The sequence below is a fragment of the Oreochromis aureus genome, linkage group 10 (assembly GCF_013358895.1).
Source record: "Oreochromis aureus strain Israel breed Guangdong linkage group 10, ZZ_aureus, whole genome shotgun sequence".
Taxonomy (NCBI): domain Eukaryota; kingdom Metazoa; phylum Chordata; class Actinopteri; order Cichliformes; family Cichlidae; genus Oreochromis; species Oreochromis aureus.
In genome coordinates this window covers 11,869,771-11,889,809 of record NC_052951.1, presented here as the reverse complement: position 1 = coordinate 11,889,809, position 20,039 = coordinate 11,869,771, and the positions used below count along the sequence as shown (strand labels likewise).

Below are 20,039 nucleotides of genomic sequence, written 5' to 3'. Positions count from 1 at the left end.
CCCTCCACTGGAGTATCAATGCAGCAGCAGCGGGAACTCTTCCAGAACTGCAATAAGGGAAAAAAACAACAGCATTGTGCTGCAGGAAGACAGAGAGCTACTGCAGACCTGTGCAGGATGACTGTAACTACACAGAGAGCACGTCAATTTACAGCCAGTACAAAACATAATCATATTGTATTTACCGGTAGACATGTCTGTTACATAATGCATTATGACTTGCAGATGTTTTAAAGTTTATCTCAGGCTTTTAAAAGAAAATCTTGGTATCTGGATTTACTGCAGCAAAACACGTGACTCTGTAAAAACACTTCAGTACAAGTAAAAATCCTTTCCTGTTAGCCTTACTACAGCTCTGCATACACTCATAGTTCTTGTGTCTTTCTTGTTCGATACCCTCTCGGTCCGAGGCTACATGACATTTGCTTTACTGTGGACAGTGACGCTGGTGTTTCAGCAGTTTCCATAATGTTTCAGGCTTGAGTCTTGGTGGTTCCTCGGTTGCTGCATGAATGTGATGCTAATTTGGGTCAAATGCTAACACAGGGTCAAAAGTATGCACACAGGCCCAAATATATACAAACATCCCCACAATATTTGGTAAAATTTCCTTAGCTATTTGCAACCGCATGCTTTTGGTAGTCATCAGCAAGCTTCTGCCATAAATCTAATTGGATATTTGACCACTCATCTCTGAAGACTTGGTAGAGCTTGTTTAAATTGGTTGGTTTTCTTGAACTGACCTGATTTTTTGTTTTTAGTTTGTTAAATTTTCAACAGGGTTGAGGCTGGGGCTTTGGGAAGGCCATTCTAGCAGCTTAATGTTAGTGTGCTTTATCCATTCCAAAACCAGTTTTGATGTAATGTACGCAGCCGTGTTCACGCTCCAACTGTCTAGCTGTTGATTTGAGGTGAAGCTAAAGAATTTGGAGGTATTCCTTCTTCATTATTCCAGTCACTTTGTGTAATGTATCTGTACCACTTAAAGAAAAATGGCGTGAGAGCATGATTATACCACTGCCATGCTTGACAACTGGTACAGTCTCACCTTTACTTCACTCTCATAAAACATTTTCTCCAGAAGTCATTTGGCTTGTCCTTGTGGGCAGCTGCAAATTTCAGTCAAGCTTGAAGCTTTCAGTTTCGGAGCAGGAGCTTCTTTCTTGGTGGATAACTGCTCAGCCTGTGGCTATGTGAAACTCACTTCACTGTGGACAGTGATGCTGGTGATCCAGCAGTTTCCACTTTGTTGCAGTATTGAGCCTTGGTGGTTATTAGGTTGTTGCTGAACAGGCTAACCAGTTTCCTGGTAAATATTGGCCAATCCAGTGAGTGCTGTCAGACAAATCCTTTTTATGCTGGCAAAGAGAAACTACAAGTTATAGTCATTCATAATCAGCAATGAGTCGTTAACAGGCCTTGGCCTTGTCAAGTTATAAAACACTGTAGAGCCTTGTGTGAGTGTATATATTTATTTTGAGCCCACATGTACACTTTCTCCAAAATAAATTCCAACTTGTGCACCTAATTCTTGTTTTTTTACATTAATTAAAATGTTTACTGTGTAGTCATTCCATCCTAGAAAATGAACAAAAAAATCGTTAAAAGCCCCAAATTACTATGACATTCATGCCCATGATGAGTGTACATATACTTCTGACAGCTGTAAGTACAGTTATATAAAAAGGTAAGCTTACTTCATAAAGTGCATTTCACAGATATATTTACATGTGAAAAGAGAAAGGTTAGAATGATATGTACAAAAAGCAGCAGTGAAAAGGTTTCAGTTAGCATGTGAAAAGCTTAGCCAGGCTTAGGTTTACAAAGTTGCGTCTGAACAAAGTCCTTTGAAAAAACAAGACCAGAGTCGATATGTTTGGCCACAATGACTTTATCTGACATCGGCAGAGGGAAAAGACGGGAACTATTTACCCAGCAGAGAATCCAACTAGAGTTCAAAACATTTGCACCCGTTTGATACCCAACTTAGCCACTAAACTGTCAAATCACACCAAAACATTATTTTTTTAATGAGAGGTAAGTTAATCTCTCACAGCAAAAACAGCACAGCAATTTTATGTGGTTCTGTGATTGTCAAATATGGTACACTTACACGGGTCTAATGACAAAGAATAAAGTAAAGCGGTTCAGCGAGTTGTTTTCAATGATGACAAATACACCGCACAATATAAAATGAAAAAATGAATCGGTAGGGAGACAGATGGGGTTTTTGACAAGCTTGGACAATTCCAGGCAAGTTCCTGCATGTCCCAGTCTTTCCACCTCGCCTTAGTAACTAATATTGTTCCAGCAACTCGAGTTAGGTTTATCGTAGGACAGATATGAACAGAACAGGTAATAAATGGACAACGTAATTCAATTTCAGGAATATAAAAAATGAGCATTCAAGTTACCAGTGATGTGTTCCACGTCTGTTTGATGTTTTTGTGAATTTATGCTCTCTGTGAGCAGTGTCAAAGTAAAGTCACCAATATCCTTTCAATAACTGTCCCAGTGAGAGTGTTTCAAATTATTTCAAGACACAGAAAACATCAAAGTGACTTTCCAGCACAAACTGTAAGCTGCAATCAACTGTTCTAGGGCAGAGTGACTTACAGTAACTCAGTGTCATGTGGACACACACACTGAGGAGTGGCTGGCAGTTGGTATGTTGCATTCTCTCCCACGCTACTGAGCTGTTAATATCGAGCCTCTCTGTACACACACTGATCCCTTCTATGATTAAAACAAAACAAAACTTCATTCAAAAGTCGCTGAACAGAAAATTTTATTTTACACTTTTTATACAAAAAGCAGAACACAAACTTGCTAGTTGTCCATGAAGTAAACAGTAGTCATTGCTCATAAACCTGTTGGTGAACTTTCAGAAAGAAATCTATGCAGACACACATTTTTGTGGCAGCAGCACAGATAAGCACTTTCTACACTGGCAAAGGGGCAGTGTTAGCAATGAAACATTTTACTAGGGCCTACACTTTACACATCTACAGTTCAATTATTTAACAGTAAACATTCATGGACACCCCAGAAGGGCAATACATGTCCAGTTTTTGAGTAGAAATCCCCAATGAGATTACACAAACAACAAACAACAAAGCAACATAGCGATCATAAACAGTACAGTGAACAAGTCTGGCATTTATTTGTCCCAGTTATTAAAAAATGAAATGACAACTCAACACATTTCAGACATCGGTGCCTGTATACTGGAGTATGTATGTGGAGTACTGAAATAGTTGTGTAAGTTCTTTATTCGTGCAGAAAAAGCTGGAATCAGTCAGCTTTGGTTGGTGCATCACATTGGGAAGTGGAAATAATTTGTAATAGTTAAAAAGGAGTGAGCTTAGCCAACTGTAACCTGCACATGATTTCTGTTTAAGGCTAGGAGCTTAACACGCTTGATTTTCTCAGCTGAAATGTCATTGGTCGAGATGTTCTGTCTGCAAATGCAAGCTTTTTGGCAAGGAAGAAAAAAAAAGCTCAGTTTATCCATAGACAGTATAAAACATGGAAGTGCTTTGAGGCAAAAAAAGGAAAGAAAGAAAAGAAAAGAAGAAAGAAAAAAAAAAAGAAGAAGCTGTATGAAAGAGTCTTAAAAACAAACCAGCATTGTCAACATGTCAACGTTTGCTTTTTTGGGATTTTTTTTCCAAATAAATAAAAGCTTTAACTTATTTGCAAATCACTGCTTTTCTCAGTTTTTACTCACGTTTTACAATATCACAACTTTGTTTGTTTTTTAAGAAGTGGGCAGATATTTGGAAGCACAATGCTATATTTGCACAAAACTGATTGGGAACTACTTTATCATTTACTGTAATGTGCAGTATGCCGTAATATGAAAAAGCAAAATAAATTACAAAGTGGGAGCTCACAAAATTTTCATGACTGTACAGATGAAAAGCAAAAGCTTTACCTGATTTGCCCGCTGTACACTTCAATGGGGGTGGGGGTGTCCAGAGGTGCACGGGGAGAGTCCTTCAGAAAAAGTTTTTGCTTTTTATTGGCGGTCACAAAACTTTCTGAATGCATCACATCCACATGATCAGCCCAACAAAGTTGTGTGAATGAACAATGAAAAGGCTACTCAAGAAAAATGCATCTATCTAATCATCATCGTCGTCATCATCGTCGTCATCGTCGTCATCATCGTCGTCGTCATCATCTCCACTGCTGGGCTCAGACTCTTCGTCGTCTGAACTAACCTCTTTTTTCTCCTTCAACCCTGTCAGATGCACTGCCTCCTCGGGTTTGCTGAAGCACCCCCACCAAACAGTCACACACAAACACAGATGCAATGAGAAGAACTATTTGTGGGATACTGGCTTCAATCAAAAGGGAAGCAAATATACAAAAGACACTGGTTTACCTCAGCAAAAAAAATATACAGAAAAGGAGACACCCAGAAGATTTTGCCCAGACAGCTTTTATCTGCCAAAGCTGTAACGTAACCCATTAGTAGCAGGCAGCAGAGCGCATTTAACTCAGTTCACTGCAGCAGTATCAGATTTTCTTTATGTTGAAGACTGTGTACAATTACCTCAAAAAGCTGCTCTAGTTAAAATTTACATCTATAAAATTTACAGTAAAATAAGCTGTGATTGAAAGATGCTAACTAAATGGTAAAATGCTAAAGATTATACAGAAAAACAGCTTCACTCATTCAGTTAGAACTGCTGCTGTGAACAAGTATTAATAACCACCATTATAAAAACCAACCATGATTACAATTCATAACCTACATTTAAAAAATTCTGTTACAAAGTATTCAGTAGTCACAATCAGGACCAACTTTGTAAAAAAAAAAAAAAGTCTCAATAGTATATACACACAGACAAAAGTGTACAGACTGGAACGGGTGTTTGAGCTCTAATACTGAAATAACTGAATAAAAAAAACCAAAACCATTAATATTCAAGATGTTCACGACAGAAGAAAAACATAGAAGAAGATGCCCTTATCCTTATTAGTCATCTCCTCCAGCAAAATCAACCCAACAGCCAACCAGAGTCCACACCAGTCCCAAAAGACAGAGTTCTCTGGCCCTCACCACACAGTTGAGTCTTTGAAATCGTGCTCGTGCAGCTCAATGTCATTTCCCCTCCTCCTTTTCTTGTAGAACTTCACTGCCACAAAGATAGTGAGAATGAGCAGGATTACACCACAGGCACCTCCAACTATGATCGCCAGCAAACTTATCTCAGAGAGGGACACTAGGAGCAAGAATGAAGACAAAGTAAAGATGAATGAGCGACCCAGTGGTTAATCACACTGTCCTGCTTCATTCAATCACATGACACATACTAAAATGTTCTCTATTTATTTTAAGTGTTTCTTTTTACTCGCTGTAGTGCTTCTGATAACGATGCGATGAATGAGTCAAACCTTTACTCTCAAAAGTAACAGAATCGTCATATATGCAACGCATCAGTCTTTAAAAGACTTATTCTAATATATAGACATACAAATATCACAAGTGCCCTACAAACTACTGACCACCATTTGAAGTTACTGCAATGAAATTTTGGCCAAATGGACCAGCCTGCTGTATTTTTCTGTCTTTGAATGCAGCCCTCTGTGGATTAATCATTTTAATTTCCATCAAATGTGGCATTTTTTTTCTGCTCCTAGCACATCATCCAGTCCAGATCAGGAAAGATATCGAGCATGACTTTTTTCGATCATTGTGACCTGATGTTTTCAAAGTCTTCCTTTATTTGTTTTTAGCAGTTTAGCAGATTGTTTAGCAGATAACAAACTGTGTAGCAAATCATAAATTATATAATTCAATCCACGAGGTGTCATTTTTGGTATTGAGGTCCAATAGTCTAACCTTTGTTGACCACTCTGAGGTTGATCTCTCCAATATTGCCTTGAAAGTCTGGAGGGTTTTTCACGTGGCAGCTGTAGGTGCCATTAAAAGTTGGATTCACGTTCTTGAGAGTGATGGAAGCATCTTTTCTCATGATATCTCCCGACCACACTACATGCCCTTTGAACTGCGGAGACGTTGGAGGGTGAGGCGTTTCATCCTGGTAGTAAAACAGCTGCACATACATTACAGAAAATGACAAAAGAAAAAAGGAAGTGCAGAAATAGAAAATATTAACACACACTGGAAACTCTAAGCATATAAAACTAGAAGCTAATACAAGACTGAAATTGAGAGGAAGAAATTAGGTATTATTTGAAAGTCTTATGGGCTGAATTTCATGACATTTTAAAAAATCTATTTTATACTCACAGACTCGCCAGGTTTTGAATTCAGGGGTTGGAAGTTCCAGTATACTATGACAGAACGTGGAGTCACTGGATGAGTACTACTGAAGGTGCAGCTTAGTTTCACATCCGTCCCGTTGACTGCTTCCATTTCCTTCTCCGTTCTAATTTCGATCCCAGTAACATCCCGCACACCTGAAATAAACACGACCAAATGAGAACAATCAAGATTCAAGTTAGTAGTTCAAACTGCCCATTTCATTAACCGCAGGAATGTCCTTGACACACCATGTCATGTGCCTCAGACCTTTACTGCCTTTCAAAATAAAATGTGAGTCTGTTACTTTCTTATGGCAACGACATGACGATCTATTCCACAGGCACTGCTTGAACCTATGTGACCTGACTGTGGTTTTACATGTCTGCCAGTACAACAACGAACACAGCAAATTGTAATTTAACAACATCTGTACTTGCACACCTACTATGAGGTTAGTGTTAATCTACCTCAAGATCTGCTAATTGGAGCCCTTTTAGGGAACTTTTAGAACAACCTGATGATAATGAATTACAATAGTCCAGCCTGGAAGTAATAAACACATTAGGATGTTTCAGATTTTAGTGATATGGTGCAGATGAAAGATGGAAGTTTCAGAGACTTCCAGCACCAGTAAGACACAGGATTTCTTTGCATGCTAAATTAATGGGATGTGATGCTCTTTAGTATAATGGTTAACAGATCCCTGGTAAATAAGGAAGCAGTTCAACACAGACAGAAGAATAAAACTTAAGAAACCACATTAACCTTAATGAAAGAATAGTAGAGTAGGTAAGTCATATATATGTATACACACACACCTATATATAACTATTTAATCTGAATTACTGAAAAACTTATCAACCCTTTCCAAGGCTCTGTGGGAGCATACAGCTGATAAATTTCAAATACAAACAAGGTTAATTTCAGTTCTCCTCTCAATTATCTCCTCCATGGTCGAGAGTGTGGGAACACCCCGTCAATGTATCCGCTGTGTTTACAGACCAAGGTTAATATTGTTAGTTAAAGCTAAGCTGAAAACTTAAACCAGAAGTGAAAAAATATTTAATTCACTAAAATCAAATTTAACTTTTGGAAAAAAAAAAAAAAAAACACAACTGAAACTATTTCGTAAACTTGGAGAACTAACTTCACTCTGCGCAACTTACTGAAACTAAGCTGACTTAAAGAGAAAAAATGAAAACTAATTGGAAAAAACAAAAGTATTGGGATCACACATCAGACAACCCTGCAGTCAGAGGTTAGTGCAAGTTTCCTGTTTAAAAGTAAGAATCCCACTGCAAACCTGGATTTTTTTTAATTAATACTAAAGATGTTTTCTAAAATGTTGAATAGATTCCTGCTCACATGTCAGATATAGAGATGACTTTGTATGATCAAACACTGTTCAGCTCACATATCACATGTTAGTTAAACAAGAATGCAAAATCCATGTTGCATATGGCTTAGATTTACATTCGAAACACAGAAGAAAATGCCAATAGCAGCTGGTTCAACTGGATTTTGGCATCAGTTGCTCAGAATGATATGCGAAAAGGAAGCTGAATGACTGGCATTCTTAAAAACAGTCAGACAACATACAGAGAAACACAGTGAAACAAAAGGAAGCCACAATAAAGGTAAATGTATACATATTTATATATTTATTTTTAAAATATATTATGTCATTTTATATAGAAAGTTGGGGCTCTGACTTCTTCTTTTATATAAACTGTTCTTACACAAGAAGCTTTTTCACAGTGTTTGGCTTTCGATTGTAAAAATTACAGCTGTTGCTGAAGCCTTTAAATAGTAATTCTCAAATGTCTACAGTCAAACTGACACATTGCATGTACGGCATGTTGATTTTTCTTTTTTAAATATCCACAAAAAAGTTTAACTATTATATTTTATACCTCAACTAACAACAGAAAAATACACAAACATAAGGACACTGCTGACAGCTTGTTTAGAGACTGTTACTCTTCCTTCTTTAACAAATAAATAGTAATGAAATTACTTGCATGGATTAAGGCATGAATTGTGGATAGTAATGGTATGTGTGGCATATATAGCCACTGGGCACTTCATCAGGTACAGCTTACTAATACTAAGGTGTACCTTGCTGGACCCCCTTTTGCCTTCACAGCTGTGTTTATTCTTTGCTGCATAGATTCTACAATCTCAGAGATTTCGGTCCATACTGACACGACAGCATCGCACAGTTGCTGCAGATTTGTCAGCTGCATATGCGTGATGATCTCCTCTTCCAGCACATCCCAAAGATGGATTCAGATTCAGTGACTGTGGAGACTATTAGGTAGAGTGAACTCATTGTAGTTCGACCCTCTCGGCACTACAAGCTGTACATTTTCGTGCCCCACCCCCCCTCCATCCCTTCCTTTTTCAATTCATTCACTTTTCATTGGTACACGGGGATTTGCCTGGCCTGAGAGCCGCTGCCAGTCAACTCTCAGGCTTTCCCCAAACCACAGCCTCAATTTATGCTCAAGCCATCTGCCATTATCTACTAGAAATGCTGTGAAACCTAAAGTGGGGATGTGGTCCTAGCTAGTGAATTGTTATTTTCAAGAAAACAGTTTGAGATCAGTTTGAGAAGCAGCCAACAGGAGATGAGTGCTGTGGTCATATAAAGGGATGAACATGGTCACCAACAATACTGTGGTGTTTAAACGACGCTCCGTTAGTACTAAGGGGCCAAAAGTGCGCAAAGAAATTCTTTCTTTCATACCATTAAACCACCACAAGGCTGAATCACTGATAAAAAGCAGGACTGATCCATGCTTTCATGTTGTTTACGTCGAATACCATCTGAATGGTCACAGCAGAAATCGAGGCTCATCATACCCGTCTGTATTTTGTTGTCCCATTTTAGTGAGGCTGTGCAACTTGTAGCCTCAGTTTACTGATCTTAGCTGACAGGAGTGTCACACAGTGTGGTATTCTGCTGCTGCTGCCCATCTGCTTCAAGGTTTGATGTGTTGTGCATTCAGAGATGCTCTTCTGCACAGCTTGGTTGTAACAAGTGGTTATTTTAAGTTACTGTTGCCTTCATATAAACTTAAGGTAGTGGCCCATTATTCTCCTCTGACGGATACTGGATATGCCTTCTTTTTCAGACCATTGCAGTTTCTGAGATAGACCAGCCTGTCTGGTCTAAGCATTTCAAAAATGCCACTTTCACGGTCACGTTTCTTCCCGTTTTTTAGTTTAATTGCTTTGATCTGCTGCCATATGATTGACACGATATTTGCGTTAGCAAGCTGCTGAACAGGTGTACCTAATAAAGTGATAGGTCAGTTAAAAGTATAATCTAATACAAAGAAATAATCCATGGCTTCAAATCCAAACACAGTCTTATCAACGCCTGCTACAGGCGGCAGAAACTGGTCGCAGTACACGTAAGTGTACTTTATACTCTGTACTACACCGTGAACGCCCAAAGAATAACACAGGCTTTACAGCTCAGAGGCCAAATAAGTTTCCGAACTTGATTTGTTGTGTTTCGTTTTATTAAACACGGTTGTCTTGTTTGTGAACCACGTTAATAATGCGATGTGCCTCCCGGAAGTTCCTAAAACTCACCTGTCAGGAAGAATCCTCCCAGCAGGAGCAGAGGTAATATCCGACACATACGATCAAACATTTATGCTACCTTAACTCCACCTGATTAATTCCTCTGTATAAATCCCTTCATGAAAGTTTATTAGAGTCCAGATCGCGACTATCGCTGCCAGAGGACTGAGCCGTTTTGTTGGACAGTGAAAACCTCAGCGCACCTGTAGGCGGAGTTTTGCCTATTGCATAACACATGCCCATGCAATCTCACAGCCGCTGAGTCGAAACTTGACACATTTAAAACCCTGCGTTCTTTTTACTCCAGACAGCTGCACCTTTTTCTAAGAGCACATCCAGTTATTTACACAGCTAAATGCGTGAGACACCTAAAACTTACCAACCCGCTATAGAAAACAGTAAATAAGACAACAAAAAACGCCCTGAAGACAAACTGCTTCCTCCAGTCAGTCAAAAACTATCTGAAAATTAATCCCAGCACCCAGAGTTGGAAAGGAAGAGGTATCAGCATTACAGCACTTTGCGTGGAGGGGCTCTTGTCCTATAATATCCCAGCTATTATAGGGCAAGAGGCAGGGTCCAATCTGAACTAACTGAAATCCAAAGAAAATGGTTACAAGTTTGGAAGTGGTCCAATCAGAAGTTACCTCTTTGTGCAATTAAGGTTAGATAGACACATTTACATTTTTACACCATAATACCAAGATTTGCTGTCAAAATGGATACTGAGAGATATTATATTACACAGGCTATCATCATACTTTCGCTCCTTCTAACAGTAGCTACATCCAGCTTTTACATACAGTCTATGTCCTAGTCTTGTCTTAAAAATGTAGTTATGCTAATGCATACTTAGATGAGTATATAACTTTATAATATAATACAATGTACAGCAGAATCAGAAGCTCTCCAATTAGGTCTGACCAGGCAACTAATGTCATTACAACTGAGTCTGTCTTCCTCCACCCAATGTAATGCGCATGTTGCAGTGGACCTGTGGTCTACACACCAAATCCAAGTAAGACATTCACTATAGCTTTACAAATTATGGTCTGGGATACCAAATGTATCAGTAAATTTGTAAAGAGGATGTCAGTGTTTGTAAAAACCTCATTTTGAGGCTTTATCTATTTACTGATAAATTTGATATCCTTCAGGATTTGTCTTCACAAACAAACAAATACTTACAAAGCTAATCCGATGATAGGTACTGTTCATTTGAGTTTAATTGATGTTTAGCTATTCTTGATTTAAAAAATGACAAAACAATAAATTAAAAAGTTCTGACAATGAGGGAAATTCATAATGGTTTATTTACTTTCAGAGGTCTTCCAGTTATGTTTTAGGAGATAAACGTATTATATAAAAAATAGCATCTGACAATATGAGTGATAAATGAAATGGAAAACATAAATCCTGGAGTTCTGGCATGGATCAGTTGTCCTGTGCGGGGTATTTTAGCTGGTATGGGTGGCTTGGTTTGATCTACTGAAAACTTAAGCAGAGATGTGTAGGGGCTCCATCTGGTGGTTCATTTTGGTATGAGTTATTTAGAGTAGCGACACTTCTTTCAAACCTTTCATTGAGCTTTCAGGGCACGTCTACACACGCAGAAAAGCAGTGGACTGTTTCAGTTGGTTAACAAACACCGCTGGGCATTTTGCTGGGCAATGTAAGGATTAAGAGGGAAAAGGCATTATAGAAACATAATACAAACAGGAGAAAATAAAGGAAGAACTAAAAGAATTTAAAGAGGTTTTAGTGATGGTAAATCATGTCATATGTGAAATCAAAGTAAAGACAATTTCTGTTTAAATAAATGTCCCAGGATATATTTTTAGCATGTCTTATCTGCCAGTTTGTAAAATGTAAAAGTCAGCCAAACAAAAGCAACCTCAAAGTTTCCCAGGAACAAAGAAAGGCTATTATAAAGATAATTTCTGCTACTGAAAAAGCCACAGGCTCTTCAGGAGTCATGAAGAATGCTTACACTGAAAAAAGAAAATCTGCATTAACAATGACTGAGGCTCGGTTTGTTTAGTCGGAAACTGGAGGTGTTTGAGTCAGTGAGGGACAGGAGGTCACTGAACAAACTGATCATCATGCACAACCATTGCTCCCGCTCCATTAGCCACACACTAAAGAGACTGCAGAGCCCACTCTCCCTCAGACTCATTCAGCCGCGCTGAACACTTCAAGAAATCACTCCTAGTCTAAACAACTGTACAGCTCTCCTTTTTAGTGACAGGTGAACACACCTGTCAGAACATAGGATTACACAGATATTTCTGTATCAGACCTTCTTGCGGCTGTTTCTTAGATTCATTAATGACATTTATTAAAATGTTTTGTACTCATTTGTGGTAGAATTCTCTTTTGCACAGTCTTAGTCTTGTCTTTTATTTTTTATTCCTAATTTTCTATTTTTGGAAAATGTGAAAGGTAGATAAAGATTAACTGTTTTTTATTATAGTTCTTGTTTTTTCATTAGCTGATATAGAAATTTCTGTGGGGGGTTATTGTTTGTTTTAAACTTTCTGTTTTATAGTTACACGACAGCCTGGGCGGTGAGCTACCAGTTTGTTTGTTTTTTTAAGTAGTTTTACAAATTTCTTTTTGCTAACATTTAAGCCCAAAAAGTCTTGCTGACAGATGTCTTTTATTTACTACAGTAGGATTTCTATATTATCTAGAAAAAATTCAACATACTATTGAAATTGCACTTCTTTTTCATATATTAAGTACTCAGAGTACAGGTAAACTTACACTAACAGAAAGGGGGGGTTCACTGTTTGTCCCACTTAAGATCAAAGCGGGGTGTATGTGGTGGTGGTCACTGGTGGGCTAGTGGTGGTTTGACATTACTGATGTAAAGCATATTTCCGCCAAATGTAGACCTACGGCCAGAGAGCAGGAATGTTTTAGTTCCTGTGTTTTCCACAGTACTAGAATGCAGCATTTGCTCTAACGTGACCGTGATGCATTGCGGTCAGCTGACGCTGGGCCGGGATCAATGAGAGATCACCGTCGCACTCCGAAAACTAAACTGCACGACGTACTCAGACATAGGAGCATGTCTTCATGGCTGGCCTTACACTAACTATCACCGTTAAACTATTAGATATAATTTCATTGTCTGCACTGGAAGAAAAATGCGAAGTTGTTCAAACACGCGACCACCTACCCATGATTCCTCGCGGGATCAGCTGTTGCGGTGGTGTGTTTTTGCCCTGCGGTTTCTCCTGAGGAAAAACCTCCCCTCGGTGCTGTGTTTTGGTGTCAGCGACCTCCGCAGATTACAGAAGGTAGCTGTGCCCGGGTTTAGGTCAGGTGCATGATAGCACCGATAAGACTTTGAGCTCGGAAGAATCCACTCTTCCTTCCATCGGTGTTACGCCTGGTGGTGTCGAGCGGGCACTCTTGCCACTGGAACGATCTCTGTGCTTTCCCTCTGACACACCTTTTGTTGTCTCATCTAGCTCGAGGCTGCTAACACTTGCTAGCGAGCATCATACGCGTCGACTCCCTGACAGCGGTGCAGCGAAGCCGGGGAATAAAAAGTTAAGGGTCAACCAGGAGAGCCGACAAGTGACACCCTGCCAGGTAGTTTGTCTTGTAAATAAATAAGTAATTTCATTTAAAAAAAATGTTTTTATATGTTTATTTTCTAATTAACGACGAGCACGACAGACGTGTATCAGAGATGCAGCCACAACAGTCTCCAGTCATTAGCAAGCAGCTAACAAGCTAACGTCAGATAAACAGTAGCCTAGCGGAGTTAATGCGATCTGCTCTGTGATCTCTAAACACCCGCACTGAGAGCGAGAGTGGCCTGCAATCCGCATTAGGCCAGTCTGTCTGCTCCCGAAACGTTAAGCCGCTGCATCACCCCGCTGCTTTCTGCTAGGTGGTGCAGATGCTTTCCTCTGTGCCCTGCATCAGCATGACGTCCTTCCCCCTCCTGTAGGTCGCACCATGTTTATTGCCTGTGTAAATAAGCGCTAGGATCTCTTTCAGGATGAGTGGGGATGACGTGAACCCAGCTGCAGTCCCTCAGCCAGTAGAAGATGTTCAAGGAGATGGACGGTGGCTGTCACAGGTATTGTTAGTGTTGTAAACATTCACTATGTATTATCATGAATACCTCATATCCTTCTCATGTATGGAGGCGGTCTGAATGATGTGCATTATTTATCAAAGATAGTTCCCTTATGTGTTTCCATGGTAATTGTTAGTATTAAGTCGGTGTTTAAATAAAACCAGTTGTATAATTCAATACAGATGGGATGGCACTTTGGATCTGCACCTATGTGTGGTTTTGATAAGTAGGAGTCTTCTAAATTTTGCACGCTGTCCCCATCAGGAGTTTCTGTGTGACATTTGGAGTTCTTACGATGGAGAGGAGGCTGGTGCTGTGAGACTTTTATTGCTGAGAACTCTTGTAAAGTAAACTAAAGCTTAGTGTAATATACATTTCTCATGTTATTCGATGCACCACCATAAGACATCGCTTCGATTTGGTGACCTTAGTCTTAGATTATGTTTTTATTTCTAATTCTTAAACACAGATGTTTATGACTGTGCTGCAATCCCGTGAAGCCAGTTAGTGTTGTCAGTTGATGTTTTGATCTTCTTAATAATATTAGTGTCTGAATAAGAATGGATGATAATGTTGATAATATTTATTATATTAGTTATAGGCTCATGATCTGACTCAAAGAAAAGGCCACTAAATAAATATCAACCATGTGCTCACAATTTTTAGTCACTGAGAAGACTTTGTTTGTTTCAGTGCATCACCTTGTTTGGCTTGTTTAGTGGATCTTTCTAGAAAGTCTGCACAAAGTTAATCCTACCAAAGCTAATAGGGCGGTCACTGAGACAGTCTGCTTTACTCGGAGCTCTCTATCAGATGGGGCACCAGATGCATCTCACCTATAACAAGCTTGAGGGTTTTTAATTTGACTCTGATGGCTCATGAGTGTTATCATACCGCTCAGATTTAGAGAGTCAAAATGCAAAGTTTTACATCAGTGGGCAAGTTCTCAGAATCAAGCAGAGAGGGGTTTATTTTTAATAAATTGAAGATGTTCTTGTATTTATCTGGTCTGTCATGCACTATATCACCAGCTCTCTTGTGTTTTTACAGCATTCAAGGTTTGTACAGGAGTGCAAGGATGCTGAGCCAGACGTGCTCTTTGTGGGGGATTCCATGGTACAACTAATGCATCAGTATGAGGTCAGAGTAAAGTCTTAGAAAACATTGTTAAATTAAACAGGACACATCTGGATGTGATTCATGTGTCTTGAATTGCACAATAAAGACAGCAAATAAAAGTCATACGTTTGTCTTTGCTCACTGTTGATGTTTGTTGATGACGCACTAGTTATCATAATCGACCTGACTCAAATGCAGATTCGTGGTTTTCTGTCCAAAGGTGTGGAGGGAGTTGTTCTCCCCTCTTCACGCGCTCAACTTTGGCATTGGCGGGGACACCACCTGTAACGTACTGTGGAGGCTGCAGAATGGAGAGCTGGAGAACATTCGCCCCAAGGTGAGACGAGCCCCGCTAACAGAAAGGCAGATGAGGACAGTATAATGCATCCACACTGATGTCCACAGTTTCACATCTCACATACTCTGACCTCTGTGTCTTGAGTTTAGTGACAGTGTTTGGAGAACACTGAAGTGGCAACAGCCTGTATCTGTGTTGAAAGTCTATGAAACTTTGTTGACAGGTGGATTTTTTTAATGTAGATCTTGAGCTCTTTCTTTATAAGTGCAAGTTTCAGTACTGACCTCGGCAGAAGTCAATGCTGTTTAACATCTTTGTTAAACTTGATATTCATCCATTCGGCTTAATTGCTCTAAAAAAACAAAATGTTGATTAATGATGTCGTATCTCATAAGTTATGTCATTCGCTTTGATATAAAATCTGCAGGGTTGAACGTGTTTAGCAGAAGTGAATAAATTGTCTGTCCTCTTGTCCAGGTGGTGGTGTTGTGGGTAGGAACCAACAATTATGAGCACACAGCAGAGCAGGTTGCAGGAGGAATTCTTGCCATTGCAGAACTGCTCACTACCCGCCTCCCCAAGGCAAAGATAGTTGTCCTGGTAAGTTTAGTCATATGTTACATCTTATTTTGCTTGTTTGTCTTAAACTCATATTTTGAGCTAGAACTTTTAATTATATTGACATTTTTTCCTGAGCAATAACATAAAGCGCTCCTGTTAAAGTTCCTAACATAAAGGCTCTTTAAGGTGGTGATACGCGCACAACTTGAATATGATTTCAGGTGACTTCAATAAAATGACTGAGTTGATGCCACAATATAACCAACAGACAGAGGAAAGTTAGTTTCCTATAATTGTGGACACACAGTTTGATGTTAGTTTGTGGTAACAGAAAGTTGTCTGCATACAGATTGGTTGAACATGTGTAGCTAATAAAGTACATGTCTTTTACTCATGTACAAGTCATCGATGTGAGCTCAGAGCTCAGTTTTTTTCTCCTATTGGATTGGTGTTAAGTCAGTAAGAACATGGTTATAACTCTGGCTGAGCACAGAACTCCCACCATCTGCTATTCAAATCTTGTTTCAGAGGCATCCATCAGGAGATATTTGGCTTAAAGAGAGAGAAGGAAGCTAAAACAGCTTTTTCAGAGGTGCTTAAGGAGTGTTTTGAACAGTGAATCATGTAGAGCTTGTCTTGTAGAGTCCAAGAATAAAAATATGGTGCTTGAAATGAGCATGATATGTCTCCTTTAATATAATAATCTCAATAAATGAGTTGGCGCTGTTTCTGTGGTCCTCAGGGTTTGTTGCCTCGAGGGGAACGACCCAACCCACTCAGGGAGAAGAACGCTGCTGTTAACGCTCACCTGCGCTCCTGGCTGCCGCGGCTGAGCCAGGCTCAGCTCTTGGATGTGAGCAGGGAGTTCGTCCACTCCGATGGAACCATCAGCACTCAGGACATGTTTGACTTCCTTCATCTTACTTCAGCAGGTTACGACTCTGTGGCCAAGCCCCTCAGTGACCTGCTGCTGCAGATTCTTGAGGAGACGCCAGAGGAGAGACGAGCATCGCTGGTTTGAGGGCTACGGCCACGAAGCACACTTCTCCAGAGGCATGTCTCATCTGCTGCTGCTGCAGTGGCTGAGACATGCCCCTGGTACCTGAAGGAGGAAGGGCTCACGCTCAGGGGGATGAAGAAACCTGATGTGAGTGGGCCCACGTGGCGTGTGAGATCACATTCTTGAACAGAGGGTTGGGTGTGGGAGAGGTGGTGAAGCGGGAGAGAGACCTCATTACCGACGTAGACACTGTGATTGCAGTAGTAATGTGAAACGGATTCACCAAGGTCGTGCAACTCTTAATTTTAGACTAGATTTAATGAGATCACGAGGGACTGCAGTGGCACGTGCACACAAATTAATCTCGGCCCGTGGATAAAACGAGTGTTTTGTCCCTCACCTGTACTGCAGGAACACAAAGCACCATCTAATTTATTCCTTCATGTTTTAATATCCACAAAACAATTCCTTGGCAAGTGTCTCTGTCAAACACATGTCCGTGCTCATCGTGCACTAAGCTGGCAGAACCTTAGTCAACATTGGACAATGTTATGAGTGTGGCCAGTACACCAAAGAGTGGTGGTTTCCAACTCAGAGGGGGTCCAAATCCTTCCCTTGAAGGTACTAATAAACTTTCATTAGTCAGTTTTTAGTATAAAAAGATATTTCTACTACACTTAAATCTCTCCAATGTCATTAAATCTCCCAAAAATCATAAAGAATCAATCAAGTTACCCCTCAACAGTCCACGAGATGAAAAGCCACTGCTGCAGAGAAGATGGCGCTGAGATGCACACTATGTTTACCAGTGAGCAGTATCTAAAAGAACTAACTCTTTTTTGCTTAATGTGTAACACTGCAATGCATAGAGCATATTAAATCACTCTAATAGTTTTGTCAGTTCACTAATTATGTCTTTGTGTACGTAAACAACTACTGTGCGAAGCGAGAGCACTTAGTTTATTTAATGTTCACTTTTGAACTCGATGTGTAACTATTGTTTGAAACTGTTAATCACTATGAAATGTATCACTGCTTAATTCACTGCTACACACACACACACACACACACACACGTGCGCACGCAGATTAAAATTATTCTGGTTCCTGTGTTGCACAAGTGTTCAGCTCGAGCCACATCTTGCTGTTCGCTTCATGCTCGTTTGAAACTGAGCCTCAGCTTAAATGTAAAAAGGCTTCTCTGTTATATTACTCAGTCAGTGAATGTCACACATTGCTACATATTCATTAGTGAGATTTATGCTGCTCGATCCACCTCTCTGGTAATCTGTAGGTCTTCCAAAATACCTCCAACCTCTCTGCTAAAGTACGAAGCTTCTGTCCGAGCTAGCAGTAGTGTTTACATTGTGTTTGTGGAATAACGTCATTAATTAGATTATTTGAATGTCTTTAAAATAGGTTATATGCATAAAATGTGCTGCTTTTCTGCAACAGTATACTTGATTTTGTTTGTCTTATAAAGCAAAGTAAGAAGATTGGAGAAAACCAGTGGCTGTCCTGCTTTTGTTTTTTTCTTTTTAAAGTATTTCTGATCATGAGTAATTCCTGAGTCAGGCTGATTGATGTGCTACATACTGCAGTTATCCAAATGTTCATACTCAGACTCTCAGACCGGCTCTCTCTCCCTCTCCCTGCTTTACACCTAGATGTACCGTAATCTCTCCTCCTCACTTCTCTCCTCTTTACTTGTGGCCCGTCGTGTTTGTGGTTGACCTTTGCCCGACCCTGCCATCCTAACTTACTTCTCTACATGGTGTAGTTATTGAATATTTTTGGGGGGGATAAAGTGTAGCCACATGGTTAAGCTTAAGTACTATAATCATGCTAACTACTATAAAGCATCACAGGCCATGTAAAGAAAACCTTTTGTCTGTGAGCTTGCTGCAGCCGCCTGTTCTACACTGTTTGCGGCTGAGAGTCTGCTGTCGAGCATCGAGACGTCAAACGTTACTGCTGTCTTAAGTTCTGCACATTTGTGTGACGTGTTGAACATAAATGGTGTACGTGTGCGTGCCTTAAGCGTTCATGAGGGCGGGTGTATACAGTGTGTCCGGTACCGGATTGTGTGAGTGTCATGAAATGACCCAGGTTGTATATAAGACATGAAGTTGTTGGGGAAGAATGATGTTTGTAGGCTGGAGTCTGTGTTTGCTGTGACACAGTATTTGCACTGTTCTGGCTTATTGTCATGTTATTGAGGTAAAGCATTCCAATAAATAATAAAAACAAGGACCTAATCGTGTTTTGTTTTTGGTTTTTTGTCTTTGACATCAGCAAATAATGATTTATTTTGTAAAATAAGAATTTAGAGGAAACCTGAATTTGAGGTGCTGGATTCGCTGTATTTTTCAGTGCTGTGTGTAAGTGTTACACAGCAACAAAGGGAGCCATTTAATCAGAGTACCAAATTGAGAAAGACGCTAATAAGGCTCACTGCTTGTTCCTTGGCTCCATAGAGCTTCTCAGTGCTTAATTAGTTTGCTTTCACCAAGTTTATCCCCCTAATGTAACAATTCAACAGCACTTGGTTGCAGTGTGGACTCATTAAACAGATTAGGTGCACTGCTCAACTGTGACTGTGCGCACGTTACATTTTTCTCCCGCCTTGATTATTGTAACTCACTTTTCACTTGCGTCTCAGTCCTCCATAGTCACAGCTGTTCTTGCATCCGTTCACTGGCTTCCAGTGAAATTCAGAATCCACTTTAAGATCCCGATGTTAACATAAAAAGCTGTTCATGGACAGAGCTTCTGGGACCTTCTTGGAAGTTATATTTGTCACAATTTTTGCTGCCCTCTTGGCCTGATCTCGCTTGAAAAACACGTTTTTAATGTCACTGAGACTTTATACCCCGATAAATAAATAAAGAATGTATGAAAGTCACTTTGCCAACAACAGCTTTTACCTCGTGAATGTGTTTTTCCGGCTCAAAATGACTTCATGTTATTCATGAACGATATGAGAGATGACAGATTACAGGCTAACAAGTCCTTTATAACGGTTTCAATTCCTGCAGTAATTTTCTGGCAAATGCCGGGAATTATTTTTTGGCAGACGATCACTTTTT

The 20,039-nt window shown here is 39.8% G+C and overlaps 2 protein-coding genes across 3 annotated transcripts; one reads left to right on the top strand and one right to left on the bottom strand.

Annotated features, from left to right (window-relative positions):
- Positions 1–4,000: 4,000 nt before the first annotated feature.
- Positions 4,001–10,140, bottom strand: mpzl2b (myelin protein zero-like 2b). The gene is made up of 5 exons (XM_031752575.2): positions 9,884–10,140; positions 6,266–6,435; positions 5,855–6,068; positions 5,072–5,234; positions 4,001–4,275 (listed from the first exon to the last, which is right to left on the bottom strand). The coding sequence occupies exons 1-5, from the start codon at positions 9,942–9,944 to the stop codon at positions 4,128–4,130; spliced, it is 756 nt and encodes a 251-aa protein (XP_031608435.1). The 5' UTR covers positions 9,945–10,140; the 3' UTR covers positions 4,001–4,127.
- Positions 10,141–12,876: 2,736 nt separating this feature from the next.
- pafah1b2 (platelet-activating factor acetylhydrolase 1b, catalytic subunit 2) lies at positions 12,877–19,203 on the top strand. 2 transcript variants are annotated; one of them, XM_031752547.2, is made up of 7 exons: positions 12,877–13,179; positions 13,354–13,477; positions 13,892–13,973; positions 15,024–15,113; positions 15,313–15,429; positions 15,868–15,990; positions 16,694–19,203. In XM_031752547.2, exons 3-7 carry the CDS (start codon positions 13,893–13,895, stop codon positions 16,970–16,972), a joined length of 690 nt encoding a protein of 229 aa, XP_031608407.1. In that variant the 5' UTR covers positions 12,877–13,179; positions 13,354–13,477; position 13,892; the 3' UTR covers positions 16,973–19,203. The 2 variants fall into 2 exon arrangements, with proteins under 2 accessions (XP_031608407.1, XP_031608406.1); XM_031752546.2 differs by having other exon boundaries at positions 12,877–13,477.
- Positions 19,204–20,039: the final 836 nt, after the last annotated feature.

What these genes read in the sequence shown, in the direction of transcription:
- mpzl2b (XM_031752575.2), bottom strand. Translation starts at nt 9,944, where the DNA reads ATGTTTGATCGTATGTGTCGGATATTACCTCTGCTCCTGCTGGGAGGA. An exon ending in GGGAGGATTCTTCCTGACAG is followed by an intron (nt 6,436 to 9,883) that starts GTGAGTTTTAGG and finishes TGTTTATTTCAG; the next exon opens with GTGTGCGGGATGTTACTGGG. An exon ending in ATTCAAAACCTGGCGAGTCT is followed by an intron (nt 6,069 to 6,265) that starts GTGAGTATAAAA and finishes ATGTATGTGCAG; the next exon opens with CTGTTTTACTACCAGGATGA.
- pafah1b2 (XM_031752547.2), top strand. Translation starts at nt 13,893, where the DNA reads ATGAGTGGGGATGACGTGAACCCAGCTGCAGTCCCTCAGCCAGTAGAA. An exon ending in AACTAATGCATCAGTATGAG is followed by an intron (nt 15,114 to 15,312) that starts GTCAGAGTAAAG and finishes TTCTGTCCAAAG; the next exon opens with GTGTGGAGGGAGTTGTTCTC. An exon ending in AGGCAAAGATAGTTGTCCTG is followed by an intron (nt 15,991 to 16,693) that starts GTAAGTTTAGTC and finishes TGTGGTCCTCAG; the next exon opens with GGTTTGTTGCCTCGAGGGGA.